This window comes from Salvelinus alpinus, chromosome 23 (assembly GCF_045679555.1).
Source record: "Salvelinus alpinus chromosome 23, SLU_Salpinus.1, whole genome shotgun sequence".
Classification (NCBI taxonomy): Eukaryota; Metazoa; Chordata; class Actinopteri; order Salmoniformes; family Salmonidae; genus Salvelinus; species Salvelinus alpinus.
Window position 1 is genome coordinate 16,453,251 of NC_092108.1, and position 26,191 is coordinate 16,479,441.

At 42.2% G+C, this 26,191-nt stretch overlaps 1 protein-coding gene across 5 annotated transcripts; it reads left to right on the top strand.

Annotated features, from left to right (window-relative positions):
* The first annotated feature begins 361 nt into the window (after nucleotides 1–361).
* LOC139550349 (glutamate decarboxylase 1-like) lies at nucleotides 362–25,649 on the top strand. 5 transcript variants are annotated; one of them, XM_071361196.1, is made up of 17 exons: nucleotides 362–478; nucleotides 2,125–2,269; nucleotides 4,025–4,078; nucleotides 6,581–6,733; nucleotides 6,931–7,173; nucleotides 8,659–8,749; nucleotides 16,881–16,993; nucleotides 18,798–18,913; nucleotides 19,015–19,094; nucleotides 20,212–20,266; nucleotides 20,522–20,638; nucleotides 20,901–20,965; nucleotides 21,344–21,422; nucleotides 21,772–21,921; nucleotides 22,548–22,655; nucleotides 22,772–22,864; nucleotides 22,956–25,649. In XM_071361196.1, exons 2-17 carry the CDS (start codon nucleotides 2,194–2,196, stop codon nucleotides 23,127–23,129), a joined length of 1,767 nt encoding a protein of 588 aa, XP_071217297.1. In that variant the 5' UTR covers nucleotides 362–478; nucleotides 2,125–2,193; the 3' UTR covers nucleotides 23,130–25,649. The 5 variants fall into 5 exon arrangements, with proteins under 5 accessions (XP_071217297.1, XP_071217299.1, XP_071217296.1 ...); XM_071361195.1 differs by lacking the exon at nucleotides 362–478 and adding an exon at nucleotides 590–867; XM_071361194.1 differs by lacking the exon at nucleotides 362–478 and adding an exon at nucleotides 590–862.
* The last annotated feature ends 542 nt before the right edge of the window (nucleotides 25,650–26,191 follow it).

Below are 26,191 nucleotides of genomic sequence, written 5' to 3' on the forward strand. Positions count from 1 at the left end.
ATGTGGACAATGACACAATAAGAAAATGAATAGGCTATCGATTGTCCATTTCTTGGTAATAACATTTCAGGCATATGTCTAGTTGCACAAGAATCGAGCTGAGCAAAAATGAGTCCACCCCAAGTCTATATCTGGTAGGCTACGGTTGTCCAACTAATTTTTTCAAATGTTTCCTTTGATTGAAAGGTGCAAGTGACGAAAAGAAAACCTCCTCTGTTGTTTTTGGTCGTTCCCTAAGATCACCTTTTAGCTCTAAGTTAGTAAGTAGCCTATTGAGGACGTGATGTTTATCAAACTTCCCAAGAGTGACACTTAGTGATTTTATCTTACAGGAGAGGCATTTCTCATGACAATCACACCTTCTGAAAAAAAGTCTCCCTGTGTCACAGAAAAAGGGGACACGTCCGTGCTTCTACACCTGCATTGCTTGCTGTTTGGGGTTTTAGGATAGGTTTCTGTACAGCAGAAACCAGCTGATGTAAGAAAGGCTTTATAAATACATTTGCTTTTGATTTGATTTGATTTGTCGGGAAGTGGGGAGGTTTTTCGTATCCTTTTTTTCTGTCACGAGCAGGAGAAGCTTAATTTTGCGCCAGAGGGGGGAAATGCTATGACTCACGCGTGCGTGCGTATATAAGGGGATAGGCGATTCACGCACTAATAAATAAATTAAAAATGAAACATTCTTGAGGGAAAAAAGGTCACTGGCACGCTACTGGATGTAATTTGTCTCGATGTCGTTATTCCGGTGTTGTTGGCTTTGAACTGTCTTGCGTCTCAGAACGTTGGGTGGATAGAGAACTGTAATTCGGTTGTTTGGTGGTAGTTTCTCTCGACACGACAACCTGTGCACCCGCAGACGGTAAGGTAGCGTATTGCCTCCTAGCGCCAGCGCTCTCACGTTTCCTAACAGCTTTTTTTTGTAATAGGCCTATTGATTGATTTTTCCATAATAGTGAGATATTTGTATTTCTTTTTTAAAGATAATGTTGCACAGCGCCCAGCAACTGCAACATTTGTTGCGATCCACATTATTATTGGGGTAGAAAATAGGATGGGATTGGATAGGAAGGAATAAATATTATAGCAAACGACCTGTCGCTTAAATGTTCGGATTTCCAAATCTCTCTTGTTCAAAAGTGTGTTATTATGAAAAAATTAACATGTTAATAGCAATGGCAGTCAATTGTTATTTATTAACCTATATGAGTGGCAGGATTCATTCATTAGCCTTACTATTTTCTTATCAATAATGACATTAACTGATGCTGGCTTCGCTGTGGTTATTCAAAGATCATCATAATTGAAAAATCGATATGCTATATGTCAATACATTTTCCAACGGATTTCAGTAGAATATCATTGATCAAGTGTCTGTCCAATATATAATTTTTTCTCACAAAACCCAGATTTGTTTGAGAAAATTAGTCAAAGAATTCCATAGCGCGTAATTATGAAAGGCTATTTCGTTTTGCATATTCCTAATTCTGAATAGGTCTGATAAGGATTATTTGTTTGTGGATTAGACGTATTTATTTACTTTATATTGAAGACACGAAGACCTTTGTTTTCGTGCTCTTTGATCAAAAAGTAGACTGAACAGTCTGGTGCTCTTCGCTTAGCTTGAGCGCCCAAGACTGATGTCTCAGAGATGGGGATGATTTCGCTCTAATGACCCATAAAAACGTCACTGGGGACAAGGTTCTATGTCCAATTTACTGCTTAAAACATGTTTTTTTCGTTCATTTATATAAGGTAGAATATAGTGGCTATACATTTGTCAGATTTGCAGCCTTTATTTTGGTCCAATAGAATTGAATGCACGCGATGTTATCGTTCAAAAGCATTTATCTCGCTTCGGCATGTGCATGCAGCTCGCAGCCTATTGACGTTCGAGAATAAATGATTCCGATCGTAGAGGCAGATAATAACAGCAAATGATGCATCATCCTCTTCCTTCACTGCACTGATACTAAAGCTCGATTTCACTGATCAAATTCAGCTTAGGCTGCCTATTTTAGGCTATTCCAAATAAATAATGCATAGCTTTCAGAAATAAATGCAGTTATTTATTTGTTTAATATTCAGAGCCATCAATCTTAACCCTTGGCCGTTTGTTTTCAGAAACCGGTTGGATATTTCCGTTGAGAATCTGATAAGAGTCCCGGAGCGCACGGGAATAACGGAGGACTAATGGCCACGTCTGAACCGACAGCCACTGGCGGGGACCAGGACCCCAACTCTGCCAATTTACGACCTTCATCTACAAGTAAGTCTCTCCTTCCTCTCTCTCTCCCTCTCCCTCCCTCCCCCTCTGCCTGATAAAAACGAGTCTCACCCAGGCTTTTTACCGTGTGGGCCCTGTCGTTAATCATTCCGGTTAAAAACAGAGCTATCACAGCTGCCTGCCGCTGTCTAACGGATCAGCGGCGTGCACTGAGAAACGGACCTCCTGTAATCGCCTCAAAGAGCGTCGTTATAATGTCCTCAGCGCTATGGATCCAGAAAGGAAATAGTTTTGGAATATAAAATATACAATTATTTGGAATAACCCTATCGAATTTCCTTTTTCTTTTTTTCTTTTTTTTACCAGACCTATCAAATAATGTTTTTAAAAGATGTATGTTGTAAAGCCTATAACCAATAGCCTAAATGTATGTTCATGCACTAATTTATTGGCTAACGATATTTTGTATGCAAGCATTTCAATTCGTATTTTTTTATTTTAAATTTAGATCATTTATCCCCTCAAAATCCTTGCATCATGTAGTCAGTCCTGCATGAGAGAGCTGTTAACAGCGCAATTACGCAGGGAATGGCTGGTAATTGCAGCCACTCCGGTGTTCGTGATGATGGCTTGCACTCGTTTTGTAGAGACCCGCTTGGATCATTTTGCCACCGAACACTGAGAGAAGGGGACATTTAGAAACGGATTACTGAAATTAGCATATTTGTCTAGGCTACCACTGAAAGTTCAATTTTCGTAAAGAAAAAGCCCCAAACCCTCCTCTCTACAGGCCTAGTCATATTTCGTTTGGAAAATGTATAGGCCTGAAGGGCTAGTTAACCAGCCAACATGTCTGCCATTAAAACCATTGGCCTAATATGGAAAAATGGCATCATAGGCTCAATCAACAGAGGAAGAATGTGGATACATTTGTAGAACAGTAATACGTCTGACATTTTTTCAGGTTTGACAGAGTGCATAATGGTTTGAAAAAGCCTGTGATGTTGTTTTTGTGCTCTGCCTGTTTCTCTGCTGCTGCTGTTGGATGTTGCTATTATCTCGCTGCCACGCTCTGTCTCACTCGCGCTGACCTGAGGCGGCTCGTGGTGTCTCTGTGTGTGAGTGTGTCTCGGGTAGCGCTCGCCTTCATGCGCTCTGAGTGACACCTCGAGCCGTTATGTCTGGGTCTTGCATCCTAGACAAATAACACCATCATGAAGCTCATATGCATATAGATATGCCTTGTTACCGTCCCATCGCTTTGCTCTGTATGCTTGTGTTTTTGTGTTGCTATGATGGCATTCTCCATCATACAATTCCAAAATAAGGTAGCCTATATGCCTAGTTTTCACTATACTGTCTAGTGTGTGTGTGTGTGTGTGTGTGTCCCCGAACAGCCAGCTAGACATCGCCAGCTCGCGCCAGTCAAATACTGTGTTTCACCTAATTAATTTCTGCTCTCTTTCGCGAGGTCATTTCACGGGTGTTTATTTCAAACCGCCCCTTCACCGGGTGCGTGCCAGTATTTATTAAACCGGCGAGCCTCTGATGGCCCATTATGATTGGACTGTGTGGATTCGGACCATTCGAATGTTGAGGAATAATAACCGCGAGATAGGGTGAAGTTCCCCAAGACAATGATCTACTGCTGCAAGTGTCTGCTTCATGCTTCTTCACTCCGTTGTGCCATGCATTACCATACGCTTTATAAAAACTCATCCGCTGTCACCCAAATCACACTATTCATATATTTCAGAATTTGATTTTCAAACGTTCTCCCCAAACATTCTGTTTTAGACTATGACGCGTGGATGCAAGGCTGCACGCGGAAACTGGGTTTGAAGATCTGTGGTAAGTTTTAGACCCATAAACCATCATGGATACTATATGGAATACTCTGATGTTAGAGCAGGGCCGTCCCGGACTGTCACTCCACATTCTCATCTCCTAAAGGTCAGTTAGCGATTAGCTTTAGGCCACGCGATGCGCGCCGGGGTTCCCGCGCCGACCACCCCATGTCTCTTCCTATCCATATCTCTACAGTTAGCAAAGGATAGGATGTAGGCCCACAATACGGCAAGTAACAATACGCCTCAGAAATATAGAAACATGTCTAAACAAAGAAGATTTATCGTGAGATGGATGTGTCCAATATAGGCTAGTTGTTTTTTATGCTGAGTTAGCTGGTAACATGTTTTGTGCACATAGGCTAGGCCTAAATGTTGCACCTTCTAATACCTTTTTATTTTATAAAGCCCTTATCATAGATTTTTTAAAGCATTCATTTCCTCTCCTTTCCGTTTGGAGGCGACTATGGATTTGGGTCCCTTCATGCAAAACTGCATTTTTTTATATCATGTAAGAAATTGTATAAGATACTGGTAACTTGTTTTAAACGGCCTTATTATAAAATTATCCACCTCGTCCTATTGTCTCCTCTTGTTCTCCTGTCAACAGTAAACGTTTTACTAACAATCACCTGCGAGCCTTTTAAATGAAATGTGACGATGTCGATGAGATGACGTGGAGTTTTAGGTTTGGTAAATCTGGGAGGTTCCATAAGGTCTCTGTTATCCAATCAAGCCAAGGTGAAACGATTGAATTCAGGATTTTTCCAACAGGATTCTTAGACGACCTGTGTTTCCTGGGCACTATACGTCTAGGATTGGTTTGACGTCAGCATTCACATTGAGAAAAATATCCTTTCTTTAAAAAATCCTTCCTACCTTCACTGATGTCAGACCTACATATTTTTTGTGGCAGGATTTGATCATGTCAAGAATGTCAATGTCATTTAATTGGAAATGTAGGCATTGTTACCATGGCTTCAATCCAAACACAAACAGGGGATGTAATTAGCCTAAAATAAATGGATTTGAACTCGAGAGTTACGATGCAGGCCTGTAATTCGTACCGAGGGCCAAAGGAAGTAGGGCACCTGCCCCTTAATGTGGAGGACGTCCCCTGCCGGAGAATAATAACACAATGTAACCACCCTCATAACCCTGAACATAACCTTAATAACGAAATAATTCACCACAATGCACGAAGAAACATGTTTATTCGATCAATTGATTGACTCGTTTTATAGAGGACATTGTTTTGGCCCTATGAGTCATTTTCACATTTGTGTGCGTTGTGCATCAGGACCAATAATTTACATAGCCTACCTTATCATTCGAATATGTGGACATAGGGCTAAGTGCTTATAGGGTACTTTTATGCACGATAAAGACATTATTTCGTTTCTATAAATATCCCCTCGGGCTGATAAGTAATATAGCTTTGTGCTCGAGTTTGAAATAATTTTTGTGAGGAGGAAAAAACAGAACAGTGACAATGGTCATCATAAATGGTTCCGAGTGTTAGATTTTGTTCTATGACAGTGTGGATTTACAGCCCATAATAGTTGTCAGGTCCTATCAATCAGTAAAGAAACACGTTCTGTGGATGAGGGAAGATTAACGAGAACCATATCAACCGGTAGCTTTTTCGAGGCCGCTGCTCTCGTGAGATAATCAGTGCCCAATGTGCCAACCGAGATTAGCGGAATAAATTTTAATGAAAGGATCTCTGAAACAGAGACAGAGTTTGAGAGAGCCTGCTCTCTGTCTTATTCGATATTGTAAAACATTTTTTTATATCAGATTTTCATAGAATAATTTACTGAAAACTGCATGATGTGAAAATAAGTGTTTAAATCCTTCCATAATTATTAGGCCTAAAATGACCTTCTCTGGTGGTAGCCTGCCAGGTTATAGGTTTTTCTCTATAGGTTTTTTTCAAAGATCAATGGGCTATTAATAGACACGGACTTTCATAAAAAATAGACTAGCCTATCCAGAGGTCGTAAAATATCTCGCATCCTTCATTAACCCCACTCCATAATGTCTGCTCTATGAGTCGGTAATGACATGGACGCTGCGCTGGGCCCTCCACACAGCCCCTGCACGCTCAGGCGTGAAAAGTCCGGGGGGAAAGGAGGACATTCACCGCTGGAATAAATGGGGCATTTCTCGCTCTCGCATGACTGGGTTATGGGTGGATGTCACCGGGCAGGGTAGGGCCTGAGCCTGCCTGGCCTGTGAGCCTGAGGGCAAGACACCCATGCAAGCACACACACACTACCCTCTTCCATAGATTGATCCAAAACCCATCCACTGTGGGGATCACCACCCGAGGTTATAAGCGCTGTCTGGGAGAGGACACCATAAATAATGTGTTGCCTTTGTAACAGACCTAGATAAACTCAGGTCTCTGAATAAAAGTTATTATCGGGTTATTATCTAGCGATGTTGGGCGGTGGTAACCGAGCATGTTCCCCTTCTCGTGCCCCTCTGTGTAACACCCTAGGGTTCCTGCAGAAGAACAACAGTCTTGGGGAGGAAGGCCGGCTCGCAGGCTCACTCTCAGAACGCCAGAAGAACCTGTACTCCTGTGACAACAGCGACCGGGATGCCCGTTTCCGCCGCACTGAGACCGATTTTTCCAACATGTTCGCGAGAGGTGAGAGATAAGGAGTTCATTCTTGCGAGACTTTTAATATAACCCTACACGTTAGTTATCTAATTCTTACATTTTCTAACATTTAGTGAACCGTAGCCTAGGCCTATATTTATAGGCCCCCTTCTGTAAAAGGGCGTTCAGCCTCTACTTTCGATTTTCTTTAAGTTTTGTAAATGCTTTTTCCGTAATTCTTCTAGACTTACTTCCCGCCAAAAACGGAGAAGAGGCGACTATGCAGTTCTTGTTGGAACTTGTGGGCATCCTCACCAACTACGTCAGGAAGACGTTTGACCGTTCCACCAAGGTTCTGGACTTCCACCACCCTCACCAGCTGCTCGAGGGCATGGAGGGATTCAACCTCGAGCTCTCTGACCAGCCAGAGTCCCTCGAGCAGATCCTCGTGGACTGCAGGGACACGCTCAAGTACGGCGTGCGAACAGGTATATACATTAGACTACTAAACTGGCCACAACTAAGTTACATGAAACAGGCTACAGCTGTAAACCAGACGTTTCCTTTTCACGTTTTCAGGACAGTTTGTGTGCATTAATTACGTTTCCAATCTTTGCATTTCTTATATTTCCCATTGTGCAAGTTCTTCCATAGTTCTTCCTTTGAGCAGTTTAAATGAGTGTGAAATGAATAAAAAAGTAATTCTCTCACCAAGCCAGGCAGACTCAAATCTTATTGCCATTGGAAAAAGCATTAGCCTATAAAGATAATTAAGATAGGCTTTTGTTTCTCTCCTTCCTTGATAGGAAATTACATGAGAAACAAAGACGGTTCATTCTGCATTTTTAGGATACATTCCAATCCAAAACAACCAATATTGCTGTAGGCTTAAATGGTTAGCTTAGTCTACATGAAACTTGACCAACCAGTAGGTCTATAGTCTACAAATATTTCCATATTGTTTAGGCTTCTTAAAAATGTTTAACGCACCGTTGTATTTTTCTTTTTAGATATGAACATTTCTTCAGACGTTATTGGGATACAATTTGTGTTCTCTTTATCACAGTGATCTGCTCGTGTTCACAACACTTGAGTGAAATGGAATGCTACACAAAACCATTTAAGCATAAGCTGTTCCCTTGATCAGCAACATCCAATCACAATGACGGGTCATTCCTTGATTTTATTAAACCAAGTACCGCCCGCGGGGACTCAAGCCTGCGTGGGATTTTACAAGCCGTTAGGAACGACAACAGTCAAACTGTCCTTTGGGTTTACTTCCTAAAGACCTTTAACTTAATTCACTTGACATTTACACACAAAGTGACGATAGTTTAAAAAACATTGTCGCACGATTTATGAGTTTGTCTGAACAATTAGCCTATGGCAGTTGAGTCTCATGCCTTCATTCCAATGAGGCTATCACGGGCCCCTGTCCACGGTGCTGAAATATAGCCTATCACGCGGGAGCAAATCCACTTCGCTTTCGTATCTCTGATATTGCGCTCTTTAGTTAGTTAGTCAGTCCGTTCGTCTAGGGGGCTACATGACATAAATACAATATTAGTAGCCTAGTGATGATTGTTGTTGGTGAATTTCATTCAAACATAAACTTCAAGCTCTGTGAGCATCTAGGCTAGCCTACTCTAAATGTCATGTAACCTTGTTATCAGTGGATAAGTGCAGTGTCCCCATCTAGTACCTCGAAGGCAAATGTTCCACTGCATCTCAGGTCCCAATAGGAATACAGCAAAGAGTGAATGTGGGAGTTTCAGAAAATAACCTGTCTGAGTTCATATCAAATGGTTTGTTTTCATTACAGGAAAGAACACACACTGGTTCAACCCTTGTAGTAGATGTGTGTTTTTACAAGGTTATAGAAACCTTGCAGGCAAATATTCCACTATGTTTAATTTTCCTTTGTAAAGTCCCATTCAGATAGAATCTCTTATCTCTGTCTCTCTCTGTCCCAGGTCATCCACGGTTCTTCAACCAGCTGTCCACGGGGCTGGACATCATTGGGCTGGCTGGGGAGTGGCTCACCTCCACAGCCAACACCAACATGTGAGTCATACACTGCTATTTTTGTGTGCCTAAAGGTGTGTCGACATCACTGTGCTGACTAGCCAACGTTTTCAGGATTGTTCTTCGTATAACGATACAGTCGGAAAGATAATATGATGATTATAGTTTGCGAGAAAGTCCCAGTGGTTTGTTGTTGACATTTCAAGGATTTACGCCATGAAGCAAAAATAGAATCAAATCATTAGTTCTCAGTTAGTGTGGCTCTCCTCATATCTGCTCAGTTACAGTACTTTAGGGTTGAATGAAGGCCAAGGCCTTTGATTGGCTAGGTCAGAGAGGTTTAAGATGGCTGTCATATGGGCTTGTTATATAAAATGTTTGTTTTTTCATGTGACTGCTGTTGGCACTGTACCAACCGTGTATTGAACAGCAGCCCTGAATACCATACATCTCGGATAACACGCACACACCTTCACACACACACATAGACACACACACAGACACACACACATGCCCCATGGGCTGGTTAGATTGTATATTGATCAAAGCTCAGTGTCATGGTGGTCTAATCTGATAGAGGTTATGAAGCCCTGCAAAGCTAAACAACACCAGATACAGGACACATCATACAGGACACATCATACAGGAGCGTGAGTGTGTGTGTGTGTGCGTGTGTGTGTAGGTGTGTGGGTGTTATCTGAGATGTATAGTATAGGCTACATAGGCTATGGCTATGGAATGGGCCTACCATTGCAATTGTGACATTGGCTACTATAACATACATATTAGGCTATAGCCTTGACACTTAATATCACCAGTATTACAATAAGTGCTCTATAAAGTGAAAGCATTATTACTACTCACCAATGTGTGTAAGCTAGGCCTATTAGATATTAGAATCATGCCACTTCACTTGCGCATTGATTCTGTCTGCAATTTTCTGCCAGGCTCCCTCTCTGGCTTTTGTGACGGCGGATGTATTACCTTTTTCAGTAAATGGAACATATTTGTTGTATTTTGTTACAATTGTTTCTTGTTCTAGAGTAGTGAAATTTTGGTCTCTGTCTTTTGACTCCATATCTATCGTTTTCTCTGTCATCGACATGTGGACCTTTTTGAATGTTGCGTGCTCGCGCCAGTTGTCAGATCAACCAATCTGCGCTTCTCTTAGCCTAATAGCTTAAAGGGGAAGCAGCCGTTCTGGAACCAATAAATCCTGGACTCCCTCATCTGGTTAAGACAAGCTGGATATCTTCAGGAAATCCTGAATTTGATAAATCATCTTTCTGGAATACCCCTCTGGACTACAAGAAAGACCATAACAACAACACAGGAAGAGAGGAACAACGTGTAAATAACACAAGACAGGACTATGAGAGACCAAATTAACAACAACACAATACAGGACTATCTATGAGAGACCAAATGAATAACAACAACAATACAGGACTATCTATGAGACACCAAATGAATAACAACACAATACATGACTATCTATGAGAGACCAAATGAATAACAACACAATACAGGACTATCTATGAGAGACCAAATGAATAACAACAACAACAATACAGGACTATCTATGAGAGACCAAATGAATAACAACACAATACAGGACTATCTATGAGAGACCAAATGAATAACAACACAATACAGGACTATCTATGAGAGACCAAATGAATAACAACACAATACAGGACTATCTATGAGAGACCAAATGAATAACAACAACAACAATACAGGACTATCTATGAGAGACCAAATGAATAACAACACAATACAGGACTATCTATGAGAGACCAAATGAATAACAACACAATACAGGACTATCTATGAGAGACCAAATTAACAACAACACAATACAGGACTATCTATGAGAGACCAAATGAATAACAACAACAATACAGGACTATCTATGAGACACCAAATGAATAACAACAACAATACAGGACTATCTATGAGAGACCAAATGAATAACAACAACAATACATGACTATCTATGAGAGACCAAATGAATAACAACACAATACAGGACTATCTATGAGAGACCAAATGAATAACAACAACAATACAGGACTATCTATGAGAGACCAAATGAATAACAACAACAATACATGACTATCTATGAGAGACCAAATGAATAACAACACAATACAGGACTATCTATGAGAGACCAAATGAATAACAACACAATACATGACTATCTATGAGAGACCAAATTAATAACAACACAATTCATGACTATCTATGAGACACCAAATGAATAACAACAACAATACAGGACTATCTATGAGACACCAAATGAATAACAACAACAATACAGGACTATCTATGAGAGACCAAATGAATAACAACAACAATACAGGACTATCTATGAGAGACCAAATGAATAACAACAACACAATACAGGACTATCTATGAGAGACCAAATGAATAACAACAACAATACAGGACTATCTATGAGAGACCAAATGAATAACAACAACAATACAGGACTATCTATGAGAGACCAAATGAATAACAACAACACAATACAGGACTATCTATGAGAGACCAAATGAATAACAACAACACAATACAGGACTATCTATGAGAGACCAAATGAATAACAACAACACAATACAGGACTATCTATGAGAGACCAAATGAATAACAACAACACAATACAGGACTATCTATGAGAGACCAAATGAATAACAACAACACAATACATGACTATCTATGAGAGACTAAATGAATAACAACAACACAATGCAGGACTATCTATGAGAGACCAAATGAATAACAACAACAATACATGACTATCTATGACAGACCTATCTATGGAAAACTGAAACAGGTTTCCCTCAAGAATTTCCCTGTATTTAGCGCCATCCATCATTCCTTCAATTCTGACCAGTTTCCCAGTCCCTGCTGATTAAAAACATCCCCACAGCACGGGATGGTGTTCTCAGGGTGATGAGAGGTGTTGGGTTTGTGCCAGACATAGCATTTTCCTTGATGGCCAAAAAGCTCAATTTTAGTCTCATCTGACTAGAGTACCTTCTTCCATATGTTTGGGGAGTCTCCCACATGCCTTTTGGCGAACACCAAACGTGTTTGCTTCTTTTTTTCTTTGAGCAATGGCTTTTTTCTGGCCACTCTTCCGTAAAGCCCAGCTCTGTAAAGCCCAGCTCTAAGCGTACTATGGACAGATACTCCAATCTCTTCTGTGGAGCTTTGCAGCTCCTTCAGGGTTATCTTTGGTCTCTTTGTTGCCTCTCTGATTAATGCCCTCCTTGCCTGGTCCTTGAGTTTTGGTGGGCGGCCCTCTCTTGGCAGGTTTGTTGTGGTGCCATATTCTTTCTATTTTTTAATAATGGATTTAATGGTGCTCCGTGGGATGTTCAAAGTTTCTGATATTTTTTTATAACCCAACCCTGATCTGTACTCCTCCACAACTTTGTCCCTGACCTGTTTGGAGAGCTCCTTGGTCTTCATAGTGCCCCTTGCTTGGTGGTGCCCCTTGCTTAGTGGTGTTGCAGACTCTGGGGTCTTTCAGAACAGGTGTATATATACTGAGATCCTGTGACAGATCATGTGACACTTAGATTGCACAAAGGTGGACTTTATTTAACTAATTATGTGAATTCTGAAGGTAATTGGTTGCACCAGATCATATTTAGGGGCTTTATAGCAAAGGGGGTGAATACATATGCACCCACCACTTTTCAGTTTTACATTTTTACATTTTCTATGAAACAAGTAATTTTTTTATTTCACTTCACCAATTTGGACTATTTTGTGTATGTCCATTACATGAAATCCAAATAAAAATCAATTTAAATTACAGGTTGTAATGCAACAAAATAAGAAAAACGCCAAGGGGTTGAATACTTTTGCAAGGCACTGTACATGACTACACGAGAGATCCCAGACAATCCAGTGTCACAACACATGGTTATGAGAGACCAGACATGCTAATAAAACAAGATAGTGACAGAACAAGATTAAAAATGAGAGATTTCTTTCTTAAACATTAGCTTAGCCAATCACCCTGCTAGGAAAACTCGATATCATCTTTCTGTTGGAACATTGGAACGATGCTCAGAGAGAGAGAGAGCGAGAGAGAGAGAGAGAGAGAGAGAGAGAGAGAGAGAGAGAGAGAGAGAGAGAGAGGGAGAGGGAGAGGGAGAGAGAACAGGGACACAAAAGTGTGACGCACACACACTCATCTGCACACACACACCCAGTCATATTCATACACACTCACACGCACACCAGTTCAGCCTGGCCCAGATTCAACAGATAGTGTTAGCGCCCCATTGACGGCAGGCTCATTGTGAGCTGGTCTTAGCAGATAGCCCAGCTGGGCCCCACACTGACACACAATGGCCGCCCGGCGGCACTGAAAACCCTGTCACACTCAGCGACTGCCTGTCCCGGCTCCCTGTGGAGGACTCATCCTGGCTCTATTGTCCCTGTGGGTACGGACTGGCTCTCTCTCACACTCGCACAAGCGCACACACACACTCTCACACACACACATGCACACGAGTGACACAATGATTCGCAGAGTCACTTAGGGGGTATGGGTTGGGGAGAGTGCCCTTGATGATTATAATAAGGGCATTTAAGGGCTGTCCCATGGGACAGGCAGGTGACTGAAGGGTAATTTTCACCCTGAAAAGACCAATGATTGGCTGTGATTGTGATAATGATCGCCATTATAGCTATTATTGCCCGAGACGAGAAGAAAAGACAGTGATTTCTACAAAAGATTTTCCCTTGGTCTCAGCCGAAATCGGTAGATCTGTAAAAGATGCTGTCTTCCTTATATAAACTGATGCTCTGCTTGTAAATAAGTCAAATAGGATGTTTTTCTACAGTAACATTTTGTAACATGGTTATAACATTTAGTCTTAGTGTTTACTCTAGGTCATTGATGCATTTAGTATATATATTATAGTACTGCTACAGCACAAAATACATGCTTTTAAATCAGTCCATGACAGTGTGTGTGTGTGTGTGTGTGTGTGTGTGTGTGTGTGTGTGTGTGTGTGTGTGTGTGTGTGTGTGTGTGTGTGTGTGTGTGTGTGTGTGTGTGTGTGTGTGTGTGTAATTAGGGCCCATCAGTCATAATCTGTGCTGGCGTATTGAATGGTACTTCATGTTCTAATCAAACCCTCCCCAGGGTAGCTGCTCCAGACTGTCTTCCACTCCTCTCTCATTCACGTCTCGTTCCCCTTCCCCTCTCTCCTCCTCCTCTCTTCTGTGTGTAACTCTCCATCAGTGCTGCTCTCCCTGTCCCCAGTTGAGAGGAGGGGGGTGGGGGTGGCCTGCAAAGGGTAGAATGGGGGATGTGTGTCTGTTGTGTAACTGTCTTTGTAACACAAGGGGGGGGGGGGGGGGGGGTCATGCATCAGAGGGACATAGCCTTAGGGCCCCAAAATTCACACAACCCACAAACACATACTGTACGTATGTAACACCCAACCTGGAGACTCTTTGCCCTATCTTTCTGAAATTATGAAATTATAAAACCACAACATTCAATAGAGATGGAAATAAAAGCTTCTCTATTGTCCTCTCCTTCTCCTCTCTCCCTCTGTCCCTTTGTCTGCTTCTTGTCGTCCTTTTCTCTCCATTCCATTGGTTCCGCATCGGTGCTCCCTCTCTCTCTCCTTCATTTTCTCTTTCTCTCTTTCCACTCTCTGAAGCAGGAAATAGATTTGAGCTTTCTTATCTCTCCCCAACAGAAACCATCCCGTTCCTCCCCTCACACACGCACGCACACACACACACACACACACACACACACACACACACACACACACACACACACACACACCCTTCAGCTGGTCTCATCAAAAGCCTCCATTGAGATTGACAGAATTGACAGATAGCTATCAGAGTTCTGTGTGCTTTAATTAGACGTTGACTGAAACTTTATAGGGATTTGAATATGAATGTCTGCTCTCTATCTCACATCAGACAGATTTTAATTAGTTCAAGTCTGTCAGAAGAATTGTGTGTGTGTGTGTGTGTGTGTGTGTGTGTGTGTGCGTGCGTGCGTGCGTGCGTGCGTGCGTGCGTGCGTGCGTGGCTAATTTAATGGAGCTCTGGGTTCTCAGCTTAGCTTAGCCATGCAAAAATAACATCCTGAATATTTTGTACTTTTCTTCACCTGAAGTAAAGTCTTAGCTAGATAGCATGTGTGTAGGAGAAGGATCAAAGGTCTATGTAACTGAAACATTTTAAGCAAAATGTTGCAATTGTCAATAAATGTTTGTGTTTACAGCTTTTATTTCTTTCATCACATTCCCAGTGGGTCAGAAGTTTACATACACTCAACTAGTATTTGGTAGCATTGTCTTTAAATTGTTTAACCTGGGTCAAACATTTCAGGTAACCTTCCACAAGCTTCCCACAATAAGTTGGGTGAATTTTGGCCCATTCCTCCTGACATAGCTGGTGTAACTGAATCAGGTTTGTAGGCTTCCTTGCTCACACATGCTTTTTCAGTTCTGCCCACAAATTTTCTGTAGGATTGAGGTCAGGGCTTTGTGATGGCCACTCTAATACCTTGACTTTGTTGTCCTTAAGCCATTTCGACACAACTTTGGAAGTATGCTTGGGGTCATTGTCCATTTGGAAGACCCATTTGCGACCAAGCTTTAACTTTCTGACTGATGTCTTGAGATGTTGCTTCAATATATCCACATAATTTTCCTGCTTCGTGATGCCATCTATTTTTGTGAAGTGCACCAGTCCCTCCTGCAGCAAAGCACCCCCACAGCATGATGCTGCCACCCCCGTGCTTCACGGTTGGGATGGTGTTCTTTGGCTTGCAAGCGTCCCCCTTTTTCCTCCAAACTTAATGATGGTCATTATGGCCAAACAGTTCTATTTTTGTTTCATCAGACCAGACGACATTTCTCCAAAAAGTACGATCTTTGTGCTCATGTGCAGTTGCAAACCGTAGTCTGGCTTTTTTATGGCGGTTTTGGAGCAGTGGCTTCTTCCTTGCTGAGCGGCCTTTCAGGTTATGTCGATATAGGACTGGTTTTACTGTGGATATAGATACTTTTGTACCTGTTTCTTCCAGCATCTTCACAAGGTCCTTTTGTCACGTTTGTCATACAAAGGAGACCAAAGCGCAGCGTGATGTGAATACATCTCCAATGATAACGAAGAACAATAAACAAACTAATACAAAATAACAAAACGAACGTGAAGCTAAATATAACGAGTGCAGACATGCAACATCACATAGACAATCACCCACAAACCAAACTGGAAAATGGCAACCTAAATAGGATCCCCAATCAGAGACAATGATAAACAGCTGCCTCTGATTGGGAACCAATCCAGGCCACCATAGACCTACGTATGCCTAGACTGCACACACAACCTAGACATACAAAACCCTAGACCAGACAAAAACACACATACCACCCTTGTCACATCCCGACCTAACCAAAATAATAAAGAAAACAAAGATAACTAAGGTCAGGGCGTGACACCTTTGCTGTTGTTCTGGAATTGATTTGAACTCTTCGCTCGAAAGTACATTCATCTCTAGGAGACAGAATGCGTCTCCTTCCTGAGCAGTATGACGGCTGCTTGGTTCCATGGTGTTTATACTTGCGTACTATTGTTTGTACAGATGAACGTCGTACCTTCAGGCATTTGGAAATTGGTCCCAAGGATGAACCAGACTTGTGGAGGTCTACAATTTTTTGGCTGATTTCTTTTGATTTTCTCATGATGTCAAGGAAAGATGCACTGGGTTTGAAGGTAGGCCTTGAAATGCATCCACAGGTACACCTCCAATTGACTCAGATGATGTCAATTAGCCTATCAGGAGCTTCTAAAGCCATGACATAATTTTCTGGAATTTTCCAAGCTGTTTAAAGGCACAGTCAACTTAGTGTATGTAAACTTCTGACCCACTGGAATTGTGATACAGTGAAATAATCTGTCTGTAAACAATTGTTGGAAAAATTATTTGTGTCATGCACAAAGTAGATGTCCTAACCGACTTGCCAAAACTATAGTTTGTTAACAAGAAATTTGTGGAGTGGTTGAAAAACGAGTTTTAATGACTCCAACCTAAGTGTATGTAAACTTCCGACTTCAACTGTATGTATGGATTGATTGATTTATGGATTCATATATTGATTGGCAGGTTCACCTATGAGATTGCTCCAGTGTTTGTCCTGATGGAGCAGCTGACGTTGAAGAAGATGAGAGAGATGATTGGCTGGCCCTCGGGAGAGGGGGACGGCATATTCTCACCAGGTATGTAAGAAGAGAGAGTTGCTGTGTTCGGGTCTGTGTGTGTGTGTTATGTTTGTTTCCACAGCTTTATTTTAGCAGGGAGTCCCATTGACAACAAGGTCTATTTTACAAGGGAGGCCGGCATGTGTGTTACTACATGTCCAGTACCGTTTGATACCTTTACAATATTCAATTGATAACGTACAATATGATTTGATTGTATTTATTTAACCTTTATTTAACTAGGCAAGTCAGTTAAGAACAAATTCTTATTTACAATGACGGCCTATACCTTTTATTGTCCTCTCATGTGGAAATGTGTCGTTGTATAGTGCAAATATGAGGTTGTTCTGTCCAGGGGTTGGAACCCAAATTATTTTACAATCGTTTTCATTCTGAACAGAACCATTATTTATTTAGTTCCGTTCCACTGTTCCGACCAGGAAAATAAAGTTCTGAACCGGTTCAAACCCCCAAAAAGTAAATGTTTAAATTCTTCCTTTTTGTTCCTTTTTCAACCTCTGAAATAAACATTTTTCTTTTTACATTAAATTACTTCACCAATAGAGCAGCTTGCCGTGGAGCGGGAAAAGCTATAGTTGTTTACATGCATGAGACAGACAAGTATAGAGTACGAGATGCGACTGAAGTTCTGCGGGTGGAGGAGGAGGCTTTCTTTGACGCTCCAGACATCTTTTTGTTATGACATGCATTATTTGAATTAGTTCCACAGAATTATACCTACGGAGGACCAGCTTCTATGAGGGACCTTAGAACGTCTTTAAACTCCAGAGAGTTGGTTTAACGTTCGACCAAAATGAGCTAGTTAGCTAACAAGCGTGTGTGTGCAGAGCGGCACCAGAATGTTTATAAAAACACATCTTACCTTTTTGTACTTAATAAATCCAATGTGAAACGTAATAACTATAGTATCCTTAACTAGCGTTGAAAATATGTATACATTCTTCACTAATTAAAAATGTTACGGTTTTCCTCCTCCTCTTCATCCGAAGAGGAGGAGTAGTGATTGAACCAAGGCGCAGCGTAGTGAAATGACATGATGCTTTATTAAATAAACAAAAGAGACAAAGACGAAAACGAACTATACTTGATTAAACTAACAAAACAACAAACGGAGTAGACAAACCTGGACATGCGAACTTACATAAAACGCAGAACTCACGAACAGGAAAATGACTACACAAAAGACCGAACTTACAAACAAACCGAACAGTCCCGTATGGTGCGACAAACACTGACACAGGAGACAACCACCCACAACGAACACTGTGAAACAACCTACCTAAATATGACTCTCAATTAGAGGAACGCCAAACACCTGCCTCTAATTGAGAGCCATACCAGGCAACCCTTAAACCAACATAGAAACAGACAACATAGAATGCCCACCCAAACTCACGTCCTGACCAACTAACACATACAACAAACTAACAGAAATAGGTCAGGAACGTGACAAAAAATCTCTCCCTAATTTCTGAATCATGATAGCCTACACGCACTCACGGTGGCAAAGATTTTCAGCTGGCAGACGGGCATACACTGGAATAAGAGTGAGGGCTTTGCATAGGTGCTTTGTTGTGTTTTTTGTGTGACTGGGAAAAAAATCCAGAATGATAAAAGAACGTTATTAACCGATTCACATGATTTTACAATAACTGTTCTGTTCAGGAGCAGTATAGATCACTTTCATTCCCGTTTTCGATTCTGTTCCCTGAATCGGTTCCTACCCCCTGGTTCTATCTCTGTGTTGGACTAGTTGCTGTCCCAGTCATGGGCTGACCAGTCATTCCCTCTCCGTCCACAGGGGGCGCCATCTCTAACATGTACAGTGTGATGATTGCTCGCTACAAGTACTTCCCAGAGGTCAAGACCAAGGGCATGTCTGCCGCTCCCCGCCTGGTGCTCTTCACATCAGAACATGTATGTCATGCACACACACACAGCCACACACGCACAAACACATTTGAAGAAATTAAGGTTTTAAGTTGTTTATGTTCCGGTATTTTCCTGTATTCCTACAGAGCCACTACTCTATCAAGAAGGCCGGGGCAGCTCTGGGCTTTGGCTCTGAGAACGTGGTCCTGCTGAGCACAGATGAGAGGTACACTAGAACTACACACACACAAACACTTCCATGCGAGAAACTGCCAAGAAACTGAAGATCTCGTACAATGCTGTGTACTACTCCCTTCACAGAACAGTGCAAACTGGCTCTAACCAAAATAGAAAGAGGAGTGGGAGGCCCCGGTACACAACTGAGCAAGAGGACAAGTACATTAGAGTGTCTAGTTTGAGAAACAGATGCCTCACAAGTCCTCAACTGGCAGCTTCATTAAATAGTACCCGCAAAACACCAGTCTCAACGTCAACAGTGAAGAGGCGACTCCGGGATGCTGGCCTTCTAGGCAGAGTTCCTCTGTCCAGTGTCTGTGTTATTTTGCCCATCTTAATCTTTTATTTTTATTGGCCAGTCTGAGATATGGCTTTTTCTTTGCAACTCTGCCTAGAAGGCCAGAATCCCGGAGTCGCCTCTTCATTGTTGACATTGAGACTGGTGTTTTCAGGTACTATTTAATGAAGCTGCCAGTTGAGGACTTGTGAGGTATCTGTTTCTCAAACTAGACACTCTAATGTACTTGTCCTCTTGCTCAGTTGTGCACCGGGGCCTCCCACTCTTTCTATTCTGGTTAGAATAGCCTTCATTTCTCAGAACAAGAATAGACTGACGAGTTTCAGAAGAAGGTTCTTTGTTCTGGCCATTTTGAGCCTGTAATCGAACCAACAAATGCTGATGTTCCAGATACTCAACTAGTCTAAAGAAGGACAGTTTTATTGATTCTTTAATCAGAACAACAGTTTTCAGCTGTGCTAACATAATTGCAAAAGGGTTTTCTAATGATCAATTAGCCTTTTAAAATAATAAACTTGGGTTAGCTAACACAACGTACCATTGGAACACGGCAGTGATGGTTGCTGATAATGGGCCTCTGTACGCCTATGCAGTTATTCCATTAAAAATCATCCGTTTCCAGATACAACAGTCATTTACAACATTAACAATGTCTATACTGTATTTCTGATCAAATTGATGTTATTTTAATGGACAAAAATATGCTTTTCTTTCAAAAACAAGGACATTTTGACGTGACCCCTAACTTTTGAACGACAGTGTACATTTAAGATGGATCAGCTGATTCTCTGTTCCTGCTCTCTCTCAGGGGGAGAGTTATTCCTGCTGATCTAGAAGCTAAGATCCTCGATGTCAAGCAGAAGGTGAGTCTTTCTCTCTCTCCTCCCCTTCTCTCTCTCTCTGCCTCTCTCTCTCTCTCTCTCTCTCTCTCTCTCTCTCTCTCTCTCTCTCTCTCTCTCTCTCTCTCTCTCTCTCTCACTCTGTCTCTGTGTCTCTCTCTCGAAATCTCTCCCTCTCTCTCTCGCTCTCTCTTTCTGTCTCTCCCTCTCTCTCTCTCTCTGTTTCTCACATGAAAGCTTACATCCCATTGTGACTTCTGTGATATTGTGTTCCTCCAGGGTTACCATCCTCTGTTTGTGAATGCTACAGCTGGTTCTACAGTCTACGGAGCATTTGACCCCATCAATGAGATCGCTGCCATCTGTGAAAAATACGACATGTGGCTGCACGTAGACGTGAGGACTGTGTGTGTGTGTGTGTGTGTGTGTGTGTGTGTGTGTGTGTGTGTGTGTGTGTGTGTGTGTGTGTGTGTGTGTGTGTGTGTGTGTGTGTGTGTGTGTGTGTGTGTGTGTGTGTGTGCGTGCGTGCGTGCGTGCGTGCGTGCGTGCGTGCGTGCGTGCGTGCGTGCGTGCGTGCGTGCGTGCGTGCGTGCGTGCGTGTTTCGGGACAATATTGTTTTGTCCTATTGATCTAATGGTTGGTGTGTTCTTTCTCCAGGGTGCCTGGGGAGGTGGTCTTCTGATGTCCAGGAAGCATCGCCATAAGTTCAGCGGAGTAGAGAGGTACTGACACACACACACACACACAGTTTTGTACAGCTAACCTTGTGGGGACACACAATTCAGTCCCATTCAAAATCCTAACCCTAAACCTAACCTTAACCCAAAAACCTAACCTTAACCCTAGCACCTAACCCTAACCCTAAAACCTAATTCTAACCTGAACCCAAAATAGCATTTGACCTCGTGGTGACAAACAAAATGTCCACAGTTGGTCAAATTTTGTTTGTTTAACACGTACACACACACACACACACACACACACACACACACACACACACACACACACACACACACACACACACACACACACACACACACACACACACACACACACACACACACACACACACACACTAACAGCTGCATTTCCTCTCTCAGGGCTAACTCTGTCACGTGGAATCCTCACAAGATGATGGGAGTGCCTCTACAGTGCTCCGCCATCCTAGTCAGAGAAAAGGTGAGGAACCACACACACACACACACACACCACAGGAGGTTGGTGGCATCTTCATTGGGGAGGACGGGTTTGTGGTAATGACCAGAGTGGAATCAGTGGAATGTTATTAAATACATCAGACACAAGGTTTGCAGGTGTTTGATGCCATTCCATTTACTCTGCTCCAGACATTATTATCATCCTCCTGTGATACACACACACACACACACACACACACACACACACACACACACACACACACACACACACACACACACACACACACACACACACACACACACACACACACACACACACACACACACACACACACACACACACACTTTAACCCTGCTCTCTCTGTGTGTAGGGTATTCTGGCAGGCTGTAACTCGATGTGTGCTGGGTACCTGTTCCAGCCCGATAAACAGTATGATGTCAGCTATGACACGGGAGACAAGGCCATCCAGTGTGGCCGACACGTTGACATCTTCAAGTTCTGGCTCATGTGGAAGGCCAAGGTGAGCTCGTGTAGCCAGTGTAGGTCATATCCAGCCTTCCATTTACATACAGTATAGGCCCAGACCACAATGAGGTTTCCACACTTATAGGGATGCCCTTCCGTCCCCAGCTGGCACATCTGTCATTTCATCCCTAAATAAATCATTGTAATATTCTCCTTCTTCCACAGGGCACTATAGGGTTTGTAATATCCTCCTTCTTCCACAGGGCACTATAGGGTTTGTAATATTCTCCTTCTTCCACAGGGCACTATAGGGTTTGTAATATTCTCCTTCTTCCACAGGGCACTATAGGGTTTGCAATATGCTCCTTCTTCCACAGGGCACTATAGTGTTTGCAATATTCTCCTTCTTCCACAGGGCACTATAGGGTTTGTAATATTCTCCTTCTTCCACAGGGCACTATAGGGTTTGTAATATTCTCCTTCTTCCACAGGGCACTATAGGGTTTGTAATATTCTCCTTCTTCCACAGGGCACTATAGTGTTTGTAATATTCTCCTTCTTCCACAGGGCACTATAGGGTTTGCAATATTCTCCTTCTTCCACAGGGCACTATAGGGTTTGTAATATTCTCCTTCTTCCACAGGGCACTATAGGGTTTGTAATATTCTCCTTCTTCCACAGGGCACTATAGGGTTTGAGCAGCACATTGACAAGTGTCTGGACCTGTCTCAGTACCTCTACGACAAGATCAGAAACAGACAGGGATACGAGATGGTGTTCCAGGGAGTGGTAAGCTACTGTCCTCTATCCTCTCGTCCCTCAGTCATCCCTCATTCCATCCTTCTTTCCTTCCTTTTGTAGTTCCATAGGTCCAACTATTCCAAATGTGTGTCTTCTCTCCGTAGCCCCAGCACACCAACGTGTGTTTCTGGTACATCCCACCCAGTCTGAGAGGCTTGGAACACAACAGTGAGGAGTATCGAGAAAAACTTCACAAGGTAAGTGTTATACAATATTCTAACTTTTCAAATTTTCATTAAACATTATCTCAGAGTTCTAAATATGTTCAATTCCACTCCCATGCTTCAGGTGGCGCCCAAGATCAAGGCAATGATGATGGAGTCAGGGACGACCATGGTGGGCTACCAGCCTCAGGGCCAGAAGGTCAATTTCTTCCGCATGGTCGTCTCCAACCCCGCAGCCCTCCAGTCAGACATCGACTTCCTCATTGACGAAATCGAGAGGCTGGGGCATGACCTGTAAACAGTGCCACCCCAGTGGGCAGAGGCCAAAACTGTAGTTTTCAATGTTTTACCTGTGACCATAAGAATCGGCTCTGAGATAAAAACAATTTTAGCTGTTCTTGATTTGTCCTAAACAATTCTCTCCATAGGTAGAATGTGTAAACCAGAGCCTTCATGGTGTGGTGGGTACACACTGCGATACTACATTTTTACTAACGTGTGTAGAGTCCTGTGTTGTGTGTTTGTGTTCTAGTCCGTCAGTCGTCCAGTAATCATCTGTCTATCTGTGTTGTACAGAGGATTCATAAGAGGAACCATGGTAATGTAACACAGGGAAACCATCTACATCTGTCTGTGTCTGTGTTGTACAGAGGATTCATAAGAGGAACCATGGTAATGTAACACAGGGAAACCATCTACATCTGTCTGTGTCTGTGTGTGTGTCTGTGTGTGTGTGTGTGTGTGTGTGTGTGTGTGTGTGTGTGTGTGTGTGTGTGTGTGTGTGTGTGTGTGTGTGTGTGTGTGTGTGTGTGTGTGTGTGTGTGTGTGTGTGTGTGTGTGTGTGTGTGTGTGTGTGTGTGTGTGTGTGTGTGTGTGTGTGTGTGAATACAAAGAAATGCTTGAGAGCACATATAGTATAGTGTACACATTTTGCCCCCAGAACAGCCTCAATTCATCGGGGAATGGACTCCACAAGGTGTCAAAAGCGTTCCACAGGGATGTTGGCCCATGTTGACTCCAATGCTTCCCACAGTTGTTTCAAGTTTGCTGGATGTCTTTTCGGTGGTGGACCATTCTTGATTCACACGGGAAACTATTAAGTGTGAAAAACCCAGCAGCTTTGCAGTTCTTGACACAAACAGGTGCGCCTGGCACCTACTACCATACCCTGTTCAAAGGCACCTACTACCATACCCTGTTCAAAGGCACCTACTACCATACCCTGTTCAAAGGCACCTACTACCATACCCTGTTCAAAGGCACCTACTACCATACCCTGTTCAAAGGCACCTAATACCATACCCTGTTCAAAGGCACATAATACCATACCCTGTTCAAAGGCACATAATACCATACCCTGTTCAAAGGCACCTAAATCTTTAGTCTTGCCCATTCACCCTCTGAATGGCACACATACACAATCCATGTCTCAATTGTCTCAACGCTTAAAAATCCTTATTTAACCGGTCTATTCCCCTTCATCTACACTGATTGAAGTGGATTTAACAAGTGACATCAATAAGTGATCATAGCTTCACCTGGATTCACCTGGTCAGTCTGTCATGGAAAGAGCAGGTGTTCTTAATGTTTTGTACACTCAGTGTATTGTGATATTATGATATACGAGATACTTCATTTGAGTTCAGTGTATATATAGGATCATTCTAGAGCCAGATGTACCAACGCTAAGCGTTAAACCTTGAACTCCAGTGTGTGTTTTGTGGAGGTGTGTGTGTGTGTAACAGTGTGTGTACCCTGTGCTGTAACCTAACGCTGTATTGACCTTTGAACTATGACCTTAGTGTTAACTGTCAGATGACGTTGCCCCTGTATACTGATCTAGGGTCACTGTTATGTTTTTCTGCCTTATGGTTAATATTTGGGTTTGGGGGAGGGTGAGCTGATCCTAGATCTTTGTCTAAAAGCGACTTCTACTTGCAGCGTGTAAGAAACGGTCTCCTTGCGTGTGTGAAACAAGCATACAGTATGGGTCAGTGCTATCCGGGTTCATTGGGACGTCCCTACCCCGTACCCTAACCTTAACCATAACCATAACCCTTACCCAATCCTAAACCTTTACTTAACCATTTAAAAGTTCTACTTCAATGGGGTAAGGACGTTCCAAGTATCCCGGATAGCATGGACCAAACAGTATGTGACCATTTTTGCAAATGTTTAAATACTAACATGATAATGATATGTATAAATATGCTTAATTTATAGCATTACGAGTGTTTTAAAAGTCAGGTATTGTCTTCCATTTGTATGAGTATCTTTGATTGATATTCTATAGCCTCTATGTGTTCTGTAGATTCTGATTAGTAATGTCATTAATCAATTATATTATAGTGAATTTGTGAGCCAAAGAAAGTTAATGTTTTGCAGTGATCAGATTGTCTGTATGATACTTACTTATTATGAGATTATAAAGAAATAGATCTTGTCTGACAGGAATATAATTACATTAATGTAATATACTAAATTATACTGTCTGTATTATATACCTTCGGTGTTTTGGGAACTCATTGAGAAATCAAAGAGTTTCAGTTCGTGTCTTTGCACAATACTATCCTTCTTTCTTTATTTCATTTTAAATGGATGTGTATTGCAGTAAGTTAAGAATTATGTCATAATAAATATATCTTTATGGTATGTAGGAACCAGCTAAGTAAACTGCACAATGACCTAAATCATGTGACCAATTTGGATGTGTATGAAGCCGTAGTGGGAGGTTTGTCATTAGGAAGGTACAGTAGGCACTTTAACTCACAATCATGCAATGTTGCAGCTCCAATAAAGTCTATGTCTGTTGTTTCAACTGTTTCTGGTAAGACAGGACTGTGTTGACATTTGCACCCCTTTATGCTGATAAATGTACAGAACACATAGAACTCACAAGCACACACACACACACACTGACAGTAAACACAAATATTGTAGGCCTACATAAAGCACTGGAAACAGCCACACACACACACAATAAACACACATACTATAGGCCTACATAAAACACAGGAAACAGAGACACACACAAAAGAGCACATCGCAAAATTAACTTGATCTAGGAGAAAGAAGACAACCCCCCTTTCCTCAATTACAGTCAGGAGCTCTCTCTCTCTCTCTCTCTCTCTCTCTCTCTCTCTCTCTCTCTCTCTCTCTCTCTCTCTCTCTCTCTCTCTCTCTCTCTCTCTCTCTCTCTCTCTCTCTCTCTCTCACAAACACACACACACACACACCATCGCACCTGCCTAATCACCCAGGAAAATAATTTGGTTGGCCCCCAGATGTCTACCCCTGCCTGATGAGCTGGGACAGCTCTTGTTCTCTCAGCACTTTCTTTTCCATCTCTCTTCCTCTCCC